The sequence below is a fragment of the Macaca fascicularis genome, chromosome X (genome assembly GCF_037993035.2).
Source record: "Macaca fascicularis isolate 582-1 chromosome X, T2T-MFA8v1.1".
Taxonomy (NCBI): Eukaryota; Metazoa; Chordata; class Mammalia; order Primates; family Cercopithecidae; genus Macaca; species Macaca fascicularis.
This window is the reverse complement of record NC_088395.1, coordinates 32,556,031-32,569,776: the sequence shown is the minus strand read 5'-3', so window position 1 is coordinate 32,569,776 and position 13,746 is coordinate 32,556,031. Positions and strand designations below refer to the sequence as shown.

The following is a 13,746-nucleotide window of genomic DNA, read 5'->3' as shown; positions in this document are numbered from 1 at the left end:
AATATTCTCAACAGGACTTTACATGTTTTTAAATGCTGTCGCTATTAGGACTACTAACATATCATCTCTTTCTCTCCCCAAATGGATTACGTGGGAGCCTTTTCCAGCTTCTATATAAGCACTATCCAATAGAAAAATAATATGAGCCATATATTTAATTTTAAATGTTCTAGAAACCACATTAACAGATAAACAGGTAAAAGCCATTTCAAAATATTATTGTTTCAACATAGAATCAAAATTTTAAAATGTAGAAAAAGGTTTACATTCTTTTTGTATGAATTGTCCAATATCTCATGTGTCTTTATGTATACAGAACATCTCAACTCAAACTGGCCCTATTTCAAGTGCTTAATGGCCACGTGGCCGGTTGCTACCTTATTGGTTGGCGCAGTTATGTCTTCCTTCTCTCTACTGTACATTCTCTGATGCTTAAGTGCCTATTTGCTGAGTAGTTCTATTTTTTAAGAGGAGAGATTTTTTTTTTTCAGTGAAGTGTCATATATAACCGACCGTTCTGGGATCTCTTTATCATGACAGTTATGTCTTTCAGAATTTTCAATAGAGGTCTCTGTTTACTTTGCTTTCCAGTTAAAGTGGTTTGCCCTTGACATAGACTCATGTGTATTAGAAAACGTAGCATCTAATTTCATACTTAGCTCTTTTGTTTGAAACAAAATAGTCTTGCTTTGTCTCTCTTGGTCTGTCCTTTGCTCTCCTCTTTTTTCTCGCTTCTTTTCCCTTTAGCCCCTCCCTCTTTTCAGAGTTAAAGACAAGCAGTTTTTAAACAAAAGGTTCAGAAAACTTCTTTTTTATATTCCTATACTATAATTTTAGATGTCAGTTTGCCTATACTTTATCACTTCCATCCCCCACATGGCTATATTAAATGTGTAGATATTAATGGAATATATACATTTTTTACTTTTCAAGATAAACAGTAGTATAGGATAGGAGCTCTTAATTTTTATTTTCCCAGTAATTTATAGTGCATGTTTCCAAGCTTGTGATCACTTATGTAATTTTAATTTTGTTGAATATATTTCACTAATAACACAAAAGATATCTGCATTTTAAAAATGGTCCTTTAGCAACAGAATAGTAGAAACTGTCATATGAATACTTTCTTTTGAGATAAAAGTTACATATTTATAAGCAATATATTGGCTAAATGTTAAATCTTCAGGCCATATTTTTCCTGAGTCTGTGCTGAGTCTAATGATGTCAGTAGAACTCTTGAGGTCTTTTAAGATGGTAGGTTATTAGATTGGATATGTTTATTGTCTTATTGCTGTCAGTAAAGATAAACTTATCTGTTGGATTATTAATCTCTATTTCTACATAAAAGGAAAAAAAGTGAATTTCCCTAGATGGAACTGGTCTATTTCTGCTCCTATGTTGGGATCACAAGGGCAGCATCTACACATATCTCGCCGACTAGTAGGTTGGGCAGCTCATACTGAGTTTGCCCTTGGGTTCATTGGCTCCTGTGTAAGACTTTTTCTTTCTTCTTATCCAAAACAGATTTAGAATTCTTCACTGGCATTCCCTGGCATGCATGGTTTAAATGAGATACTCTAAATCATTGTAAATTTGTCAAGCATTTCCTGAACCTTGATAGCAATCCTTGCTGTCATTACATAGTGTCATTACATTCCACATAAGAAAATCAGAAAAAGAAATTGTGATATTTATGTTTGTAGGAGTGTATTTTTTTGTTTGTTTGTTTTCCAGCTTGCCCCAGAAACTACATTAGATGGACAGATTCCCCAACTAATCTTTGGAAGTTTATTTGTTAAATCTACAAAAGAATTCCCAAGAGATTAGATTTTTTGAAATGATCAGTTTCAAATGAATTTAATACCAAATTAGGGTAAAGATTGGAATGCAAGGAGGAATTAAAAATATGCATGTTTTAATTATAGTTTACCAATATGAAGTGATTCCCATGAGATTCAGTTGTTGGACCATTTAGCGTAGATACATGCAATAAAAATTGTAAAGGTCTATTGAATAGAAGACTAGTAGCAAATGAAAGGATGTCATCCCATGTATGTTACTCATCTTTGGCACTCAGAAGTAATTGACAGATAATCACTCAGCCTCAATTGTGTTAGGGGCTGGAGAATGGATTGAATGAAAACTATGAGCTCTGAATTATGACTATGATAAAATTAAAACTTTATATTATAACCAGTGCTTATGATTCTGAGGAAAATACTGAATTCTCAGTGAGTTCAAATTTGATGTAAATTTGATATTTTCTATTTAAACATATTAAACATACATTTTCATTGTTAAAATAATGTTAATGAATTAAATTCTGTGAATATGTAAATAATGACAGCATAAACATATTGTAAAAGGCAGGTAATTTTAATCATATTTAAGATGTATGTAAAGGCCAGGTACGGTGGCTCACACCTGTAATCTCAACACTTTACAAGGCTGAGGCAGGAGGATGGCTTGAGTACAGGAGTTTGAGACTAGCCTGGGCAACATAGGGAAACCTTATCTCTACAAAAAAAAAAAATTAACCTGGCATGGTGGCATGTGCCTGTAGTCCCAGCTACTCGGGAGGCTGAGATGGGAGGATCGGTCAAGCCTGGGAGGTCGAGGCTGCAGTGAGCCATGATTGCACCACTGCAGTCCTGCCTGGCAGAGACCCTGTCTCAAAGAAAAAAAGATGTATATAAACAATCTTTGTTACCTTATTGTATAACTTTCAAAAATATAGCTGATATTTTAATGGTCAGTAATCTTTGAAAATATGTAGCTCACTTAGTAGCTCATTTCTTCATTGTTTTCTGATGGCCTGTATCATCTCCATAGTTTTTGGGGCTAATTTTTTTCTGCACTTTCCACTTTTACAAGTAGTTCTGTCTTCTGTCAAAACAGAGTGGAATTTTGATTTAGATCTCAGTGGGGAGACTTCAAGTCTTGTACCTGAATACCGATCAGAAGTTATACAGAAAAAAATCAATAATTCAGAGACTGAAGTGTTTCAATTTTCATTAAACCAGAAGTTAAAGAGGAGACATGTTCAAGTTCAATTAAACCAATTTTTATGAAGCTTATGGTTCATCCAACATACCACCTTGTGTCTGCCCATAGTCCCCTCTCCTTCTAGATCATTTGCTGAAATTACATCTCAGACACAATCATTTGCTTCGTTGTAACTAAATACTTCACTTTACTTCACTGTTATTTATAAGGTCCCTTTTGGACTTCGTTTATTTGTAATCATCTAGCAATCAAATAAATGCATCTGCCACTCTCGACACTCCTCTTCAACATAGTAGTAGAAGTCCTAGCCAGAGCAGTCAGACGAGAGACAGAAATAAAGGGTATCCAAATCGGTAAAGAGGAAGTCACACTGTCAGTGTTTACTGACTGTATGATCGTTTACCTTCAAAACCGTAAAGACTCCTCCAGAAAGCTTCTAGAACTGATAAAATAATTCAGCAAAGTTTCCAGATACAAGATTAATGTACGCAAATCAGTAGCTTTTCTATATAACAACAGTGACCAAGCAGATAATCAAATCAAGAACTCAACCCCTTTTACAATAGCTGCAAAATAAATAAATAAATAAAATAAAACAACAACAACAAAAACTTAGGAATATACCTAACCAAAGAGTCGAAAGACCTCTCCAAGGAAAACTACAAAACACTGCTGAAAGAAATCATAGATGACACAAACAAATGGAAGCACATCCCATACTCAAAGATGGGTAGAATCAGTATTGTGAAAATGACCATACTGCCAAAAGCAATCTACAAATTCAGTGCAATTCACATCAAAATATTGGCATCATTCTTCACAGAATTAGAAAAAAACAATTCCAAAATTCACGTGGAACCAAAAAGGAGCCTGCACAGCCAAAGTAAGACTAAACAAAAAAGAACAAATCTGGAGGCATCACACTACCTGATTTCAAACTATACTAAAAGTCCATAGTCACCAAAACAGCATGGTACTGGTATAAATATAGGCACATAGACCAATGGAACAGAATAGAGGACCTAGAAATAAACCAAAATACTTAAAGCTAACCAATCTTCAACAAAGCAAACGAAAACATAAAGTCAGGAAAGGACACCCTTTTCAACAAATGGTGCTGGAATAATTGGCTAGCCACATGTAGGAGAATGAAATTGGACCCTCATCTCTCACCTTGTACAAAAACCAACTAAAGATGGATTAAATACTTAAACCTAAGACATGAAACTATAAAAATTCTAGAAGATAGCATTGGAAAAACCTTTCTAGACATTGGCTTAGGCAAGGATTTCGTGACCAAGAACCCAAAAGCAAATGTAATAAAAACAAGGATAAGTCGCTGGGACCTAATTTAAACTAAAAAGCTTTTGCATGGCAAAAGAAACAGCAAACAGACAACCCACAGAGTGGTAGAAAATCTTCACAATCTATACATCTGACAAAGGACTAATATCCAGAATCTGTAACAAATTCGAATCAGTAAGAAAAATACAATCCCATCAAAAAGTGGCCTAAGGACATGAATAGACAGTTCTCCAAAGGAAATATACAAATGACCAACAAACATATGAAAAATGCTAACATTACGAATGATTAGGGAAGTGCAAATCAAAACCACATATGATACCGTCTTACTCTTGCAACAATGGTAATAATAATAAATTTTAAAAATAGTACATGTTGGCATGGATGTGTTGATCGGGGAACACTTGTACACTGCTGGTGGGGATGTAAACAAGTACAGCCACTATGAAAAATAGTGTGGAGATTCCTTAAATAACTAAAAGTAGAACTACCACTTGATCTAGCAATCCCATTACTGGGTATCTACTCAGAGGAAAATAAGTCATTATTCAAAAAAGATACTTGCACATGCATGTTTATAGCAGCACAATTCACAATTGCAAAATTGTAGAACCAACCCAAATGCCCATCACTGAATGAGTGGTTAAAGAAACTGTGGTGCGTGTGTGTGTGTGTGTGTGTATATATATATGCATATACATATATGTGTGTGTGTGTCTATATGTATGTATGTATATATGATGGAGTATGACTCAGTCATAAAAAGGAATGAATAAATAGCATTTGCAGTGACTTGAATGAGATTGGAGACTATTATTCTAAGTGAAGTAACTCAGGAATGGAAAACCAAACATCGCATGTTCTCGCTGATAAGTGGGAGATAATCTATGAGGACACACAGGCATTAGAATGATATAATGGACTTTGGGGACTTTTGGGGAAGGTTAGGGGGAGGAATAAAAGACTACAAATAGGGTATGGTATATACTGCTCAGGTGATGGGTGCACCACAATCTCACAAACCACCACTAAAGAACTTACCTATGTAACCAAATACCACCCGTACCCCCAATAACTTATGGAAAAATAAAAAATGCATCTGGTTAATAGAGAAACATATTATTTATATAAATTAAAACAGTGGGATTTTAACTACCACAAAGATCTTTTAATAAGAAATCAAAAGTGCTTAGATTAAGTATAATCTCATAACATTTTTATGAGTTCCCAAATAATTGCAATATAAGCATATTGAATAAAATTACCCATTTCTAACATTTCAGTATCCATTGCCAACACACTCTAAAATTATCGCAACCATCTGAATACTACATTAAATACATGCAAAATACTTTCCTATAGTCTTCTCATTTAGTGTAGAAGGAATTGGTGTATTGAAATGACATTCACATACCAGCAATTAAAATAATATGATTTAGATTATGTTATTTGATGTGATGATGTAAACCAGGACTTTGCATTGTGATTTCATGTATTTAGAAACATTAGTCATTATCTGTTTAAATATGGCTTCTCCCACATTCTGGGATGCATATATAGTAGACCATTTTACTGTGTTTTCTATCTTTTTGTGTCTCCATGTTTCATTCCAGGTATTTGCTTCTGAATCTTAAGGTTTAGTAATTCTCTATTTACCCCTGTCAAATTTGCTGTTAAACCCATGCACTTAGTTCTTACTTTTCACTTACTATATCTTTAATTCTAGAATTTCTTTGGGATTATCCATAAAATGTTTTGTCCTTTATATAGTTTACAGTTCTCTGCAGCATTCTCAATCTTGTGTCTAATCTCTTTCAACATGGTCAATGTAGCTACTTAAGTCACATTTCATATAGATACATATACACACATACTTTAAAACATATAAACTTGTATGTATACACATACTGTATATCTCTATAATACTTTCCCTAATATACTTATGTATTATAATTGTGCATATAAAACTATATACATACACACACACATATGCCTCTTTAATAGCCTGTTTTCTCAATTGCAATTGGGATTAACAATGTATGTACCTCACAGGTTTATTATAAGAGTTAAGAATGATAATATATATATGGGATTTTTATTAGAGTTCTTGATACATATAAAGCATACATAAATGGTTTTTGTTTCAGTAAAATTAGACATGACATGATGTAATTTAAAAATCAAGGGCTTTGGATAATGATACTATTTTTTTCCAAAGGCAAATGATAACACTGAAAGACAGTAGCCTTTCAATATCAGATACAATTGGACTCTGCTCGGTTTCTCCAAATACCATCTGTATCACCTTGGGCAAATGACTCAGCTTCTCTGTTTTTCTGTTTCCTGACCTTATAAAATGAATTGAACAATATAGATTTTCCAGGTGGTTTTGTGAATTTAATGTAACATATATAAGGACCCTGGCATACTACACATGTAGCAGGAATATATCTTCATAATCATAATCGTATTCAAATACATTTTTCAGATGTTCTAATTTTGTTAATATTTGAAACTAGTGATATAATTGAGTTTGCTGACAATGTAGGAAAACATGGCAAAGTGTGAAACAGTTAATGATTCTCATTATTTTTTCCCTTTTGATAAAGTTTTTGACACTTTGCCACCCATGCGCTATCAGGAGACGATGAGTGCCATCAGGACATGGGTCCAGCAGTCAGAAACCAAACTCTCCATACCTCAACTTAGTGTCACCGACTATGAAATCATGGAGCAGAGACTCGGGGAATTGCAGGTCTGTGAATATTTGAATGTCAAAGCAATAAAGCATGCTTATCAAGCATTCACATTGATAGAACCTTTAAATAATAATAGAATTTAATTAATTCTGGCAAGTATGGTAGTTTGCCCATTGAGCAAATGAAAATGAGAGTTTAAAGTATTATTTATGCATACACTCTATCTATGGATATATGTATACAGGCATATATATATATGCAGTTTTTGAAAACAATTGTGTGATCTATTTGTGAAGTATATTTTTAATTTAGCATGCATTTTCAGACGTATTGATTTTGATTATTAGAAACACCATTGTTTTATTCCCCACTTTTGCTTCTTTATTTGTAACTCCTGTCACATTCTCAAACATACGGGTAAAATCAGTGTACAGTCATCCCTTTGTATCCATGGGGAATTGGTTCCAGGAACTCCTATGAATATCAGAATCCACAGATGCTCAAGTCCTTGATATGAATGGTGTAATATTTGCATATAACTTACGCACATCGTCCCATATACTTTAACTCATCTCTGGATTACTTCTAATATCTAATACAATGTAAATACTATGAAAATAGATGTTATACTATATTATTTAGGAAGTAGTAACAATGAAAAAGTCTTACATGTTGAGTACAGTTGTAATTATGTTTTTCGAATATTATCTATTAGTAGTTGATTGAATCCACTGATTCAGAATCCACAAATATGGAGGTCTGCCTATATTTATAAAATTAGTTTAAACTTAAACATTAATTTTATGTAATAATGTAATGAGATATTTGAATTCTAATAGCTACATTTTTTAACATCCTTGTATCAGGAAAGATATACTAATAAGGGAAATGAAAGAAATAATTTGTAAGAGATTTTAGAATACTTTTCCTACTTTATTTGTTTTGTTTTATTTTTAGACAGAGTTTCACTCTTGTTGCCTAGGCTGGAGTGCAGTAGTGCTATCTTGGCTCACTGCAACCTACGCCTCCCGGGTTCAAGCGATTCCCCTGCCTTAGCCTCCTGAGTAGCTGGAATTACAGGCACGTGCCACCCCACCCAGCTAACTTTTGTATTTTTTAAGTGGAGATGGGGTTTCACTATGTTGGCCAGGCTGGTCTCAAACTCCTGACCTCAGATGATATGTCTGCCTCAGCCTCCCAAAGTGCTGGGATTACAGGCATGAGCCACTGTGTCTAGCCCTTTTCCTACTAACTTTAAAATACTGCATAATATATTCAATAACTTTTTATTTCTTAAGACATGAAAACATACGAGTTATATTTAGAAGCTGAGATAATATGTGCCCTTTAAGAAAAATGTTTTAAAAATTCAAATTTTAACTTTATCGTATAGAATCTTTTCCTGAGAATTAAATATTTTTTTGAAGTAATGTATTCAAAGGAAAATATATTTAAGCAGCTTTCGTTATATATTGTCCTATTTAGATATTCTGTGATACCAAATGGTAGTTGTTTAGCCTTTTTTGTTTCCTTTTGTTGCAGTTTTTAATGCTTGGCATAATGATTCCAAAGTCTATTTGGAAAAATGTGTGGCCTAATAGAACTAGTAAACTTAAAAAAATAAGAATAAAAACGTGCAACAATAAGGAAAGTGAAGAAAACACACAAGAAAAGGCAATTAGATGAGCAGAAGACACTATTTCCACTGAAAAAAAATAGGAAAGAAAATAATCGTTCATAAATATTATTGGGAAATGTATTAATTAACAAAAAAAATAAGGTATGAACATTTCCCCCAAAGTTACACCAAAATAAAAACCACATACAATAGAATGTTCAAAAATGTGGGGAAGTGTAAACTTTGGAAAATGTTTAAAATAATAATGTTATAAAAATTGAGGTAGAGAAGCTTAAAAATCAATGGAAGCAATCACAGTCATTGTAAAAACACCAGAGACAATTTTAAGGAAATATGATACCAAGGAAACTTTTTTTTTTTTTTTTTTTCTGTGAGTAAGGAAGAAAGTCTTGAGTAAGGTATCCTCCAAAAAGAGACATATATGAATAATAAATCTATGAATAATTGTAACTTAAATTGTAAAGGAAGAAGTAAAAAAAAAGTTACAAAATGAGGTAACTTTTTTACATACTAAATTGTGTACACACACACAAAAGATATAAGTATGGATTTGGAAGTGGTGAACTAAAAATTCTCTCTTACTGCTGGAAATGTAAACTCAATATGAATTTTACTGAGGTTAACACTTCAGTGCATCCTAATAACATACAACAATGTTAATATAATTTCCAGGAAGTCTATATCTTACAGAAATAATCAGAATACACTCAAAGATGTAAATGGAACTGGAGATAGATAGGACATTGATGGATGGATGGATAGATAGATAGGTAGGTAGTTAGAGATAAACATAATTTACATGAGTGGAAAACTAGAAATCAATTTGTAGAACTAATAATGGAAATTGTTAAACTAGAGAAGCCATTACAATTTTTGTTTTTGAAAAAACACAAAAATTGACAAGGGCAAATGCTCCCAATAAAATAACCTAGCTCAAAGTGTAGTTACATGCTAGGTATTGTCTAAATAATCAGTCACAGGGGAACAATTTAAAACAGTGAAATAAAAGTAAAGTAAAAATAAACAAGTTGGCCGGGCACGGTGGCTCAAGCCTGTAATCCTGGCACTTTGGGAGGCCGAGACGGGTGGATCACGAGGTCAGGAGATCGAGACCATCCTGGCTAACACGGTGAAACCCCATCTCTACTAAAAAATACAAAAAATTAGCCGGGCATGGTGGCGGGCGCCTGTAGTCCCAGCTACTCGGGAGGCTGAGGCAGGAGAATGGCGTAAACCCAAGAGGCAGAGCTTGCAGTGAGCTGAGATGCGGCCACTGCACTCCAGCCTGGGCGACAGAGCGAGACTCCGTCTCAAAAAAAAAAAAAAAAAACAAAAACAAACAAACAAAAAAACCCAACAAGTTAAGTACCACCAAATAGGCATAGGATACTATGAAACTACAAAAGTTAGATGTTTGACAAATTTTGGTTGATATAGGTCAAATTATGTGAGAAAGAATAACTGGGTATGTGTGCATATATGATCATATATTTAATATTTAGCTATACATAGAACAAATTGATAATTTACATAAAATGTTCTCTTTTTTTCATTTTTTAAATGAACCTTTATTATTTTATAAAGAGAAAGTTACATTTAAGTAAATATTGAACAGGGGAAGCCTAAAGTTGTCATCCAATGTAAGAAATTTCATGTGTCATACAGAATAAGTATAAATAAATTTTATAAATTCTCCACAAAATTATCCTTGAATCCCACCATAATACTACATAACAGAATAACATTTTTTGAAAATATGAAACATTAAGTACATATTCAGTAAGTTTTTCTATTGCATATATCAATATTATTAGCTATAGTTTTGCGTAGAGTTTACTTTCCTGAAAGCTCAGTATAATTAACTTCAACTCCATTAACTGTATCACAACTGCTGTTAGTTATATATATATACTTAATTCAGTAAAATTAGATGCACCAAAACTCTTTGGCTCTGTAAGATATAGTTTTGAGATATATTTGACATTGTTTAGAAAAATGCATAGGGAGTGTTAAATAAAATATCACTAAGTAATATGCAGGTTACTCTTAGGATAATATGTAAAATTTAAATTACCACTAGATGTTTATAACTGATATAAGATCATCTACTTTGTTTACATGTTTGAATCATAGATTTCATTTTAAGTATAGTTAATTTAATGAAAACTCATCAATTATTCATCAATTAGTATAAATGTATTTAAAAAATTGTTTTTGAGGTTTTACAAAGTTCTCTGCAAGAGCAACAAAGTGGCCTAAACTATCTCAGCACCACTGTGAAAGAGATGTCAAAGAAAGCCCCCTCTGAAATCAGCCGAAAATATCAATTAGAATTTGAAGAAATTGAGACACGCTGGAAGAAGCTCTCCTCCCAGCTAGCCGAGCATTGTCAAAAGCTAGAGGAGCAAATGAATAAACTCCGAAAAATTCAGGTAATTCAAGATTTTACTTTCTACACTCATTTTTATGTACTTGTTATTTTCCTAACAATACACTGTAAACTGTAAAGGTACGCAAACATTTGACCTCCAGCATCTTTCAAAGTTAGTGATAAGATGAAAAGACATGAGTCTTTTACAAAGGATGGTGATTTGCTTATTCCTTCTAAGAAAAGAATAAGAATTTTCTCAGTTTTTTGTAGAATTAATTTGCTATTTTCACCATTACCAATAGGAATTAAACATGTTTTTAGTTTAATGATTTTCAAAACCAATCATTCATTTAGTCTGGTTGTCTTTTAAGATGCAGGTAATCATTTATCTTATGACTAGGAAACAGTTATGTATATATACATTAGTATATGTATAATGTATAGTATGTGTATTATTATTTCCTATATTACGTTTTGTTTCTGCTGTTTTGCTATTATAAAAAGTATGAGTAAACTATGCTGTCTACATGTGCTATTATGTATATAAAATAGAGTGATATAATCATAAAATTGTATTATATATTAATCCCATTATGTATAACTCCATATATGTATATGTGTAGGAGAAATGTAGGTGTATTAATGTCCTGTGACACTCCTAAGAAATTACCACAAATTTAATGGCTTCAAACAACATAATTTATTATATTACAGTTCTGGAGGTCAGAAGTTCAGAATTAGTCTCTGTGGGCTAAAATTAAGGTGTTAGCAGAACTGTGTCTGTTTTGGAGGCTTTAAAAGAGAATGTGTTTTATTGGCATTTTTAGCTTCCATATGTATGTATATACACACACATATAATGTGTACATATGTGTATATATGTGCATATAATTGAATTATATATCATGTACATATATACATATCTAAAGTAATCATATATCACATATGTAACATGTTATGTATATTAATGTTACATATGTAAGATATAGTAATTATTTTATCACCATGTTGAATTTGTAATTATATGCTTAAATTTTACCCCATCACCTTCTTCCTAAAACCAAATCCTCTTGACTTAATTTGTTTGAATAGTGCCATCATAGTAATAACCACTCAAACTAAAGAAAAACAGTAAACCGACAATTGCATTAAGATCTAAAAGCCTGAATTATTCAGTGAGGTAAGTAATGTGTCCCTTGAGTGGTCAATTATTGTGAAAAATGTTAATACTGGGAAGGAAATGTCAAAAACATTATGGTATGATGGAAAAACATTGCAACAAGATGCTCCTGGATTTAAATCCCAGCCTAGCTACTTAGTTTTTGTGCTTACCTTTTACAAACCGAAGCACTAAGCAAACCTAAAACATTCTTAAATGCATAGTATGTCTTTACTTATAAACATATGTGTACATGCATACCTATGTAAATACTGCATGAAAATATCTATTATTTACCACGACCAGTGGCCTAAGAGGACACAATTACATGCCTCTTGTCATCAGTGAGTCCACATTCTAGCGAAGGAGGAATGTAGATATATTCGTTTCCTATGGCATCCTAACAAACTGCCAGAAATTTAATAGCTTCAAACAACACAAATTTATTACAGTTCTGGAAGTCAGAAGCTCAGAATTAGTCTCAGTGGGCTAAAATTAAGGTGTCAGCAGGACTGTGTGTGTTTTGGAGGCTTTGAGAGAGTCTGTTTTTTGGCATTTTTAGCTTCTAGAAGCATTCCTTGGCTCATGTCCCCATCCTCCATCTTCAGTGTCAGCAGTGTAACATCGTCCAGTGTCAGTTTCTCTCTCCCTCTCTATCTCCATCTCCCTCTCATTCTACCTCTCCTCCTCCTCTTCCTCTCCCTGTCCTGTTCCTTGTGTTGACTTCCTTTTAATTAGGACCTTTGTGATTACATTATGCCCAGGTGGATGATCCAGTATAATCTCCCCATCTCAAAATCCTTAAAGTAATCACATCTGCAAAGTCCTTTCTGTCATGTTGGGTAATGTACTCACAGGTTTCAGAGATTAGGGTGTAGACATCTTGGGGGTAACATTATTCAGCCTTCCATGGTAAATAAAGCAATATGGGAAAGGTTGTCACAGTAGGCAGGAAGGAAATCTAACATAAACTAGAAAAAAAGATTATGAAATATTATTGGAACATAGATTATCTCTGCTATAGATTGAATAGGTAGAATTTAGTTAGATAATACCGAGAAAGGAAGAGTTCTTGAGAAAGCATCGCAGCATTTTCAGTTAACTGGAATAAGTTCAACATTGGGGAGACAATATATATGGGGATTAATAAAATATTATGGTTGGAAAACTGGTTTGGGAGTAGACAGTGAATGGCCTTGGATGCCACGTTTTACGATCTGAGTTTTAATCTAATGATAATGAGAGTGATAACAATAACAATAAGAAAAAACTGCTATTGGTTAAAGAGGGAAATAATATGATTCCACTTGTGTTTTCAAAACACTCCCATGGCAAGAGGAAGGAGGAGAAGAGAAGATTCCTGGCTTCACTGTAGATCAATAATTAGAATGAGGTAAGACCGAAGCAGATATCAAAATGAGCCAGTGCATTAATGGAGTCAGTAATAAGACCTGAACAGACCAGGCATAGTGGCTCACACCTGTAATCCCAACACTGTGAGAGGCCGAGGTGGGTAGATCACGAGGTCCAGAGATCAAGACCATCCTGGCCAACATGGTGAAACCTC

At 33.4% G+C, this 13,746-nt stretch overlaps 1 protein-coding gene across 13 annotated transcripts in view; it reads left to right on the top strand.

Moving 5' to 3' along the window:
* Nucleotides 1-13,746, top strand: part of DMD (dystrophin) — a 2,153,717-nt gene that overhangs the window by 740,171 nt on the left and 1,399,800 nt on the right. For all 13 annotated transcript variants that reach the window (XM_015443662.3, XM_065538825.1, XM_065538826.1 and 10 more), the window contains 2 exons: nucleotides 6,921-7,066; nucleotides 10,869-11,081. In XM_015443662.3, the coding sequence (XP_015299148.3) occupies nucleotides 6,921-7,066; nucleotides 10,869-11,081 (359 nt within the window). The remainder of the gene's footprint in view (nucleotides 1-6,920; nucleotides 7,067-10,868; nucleotides 11,082-13,746) is intronic.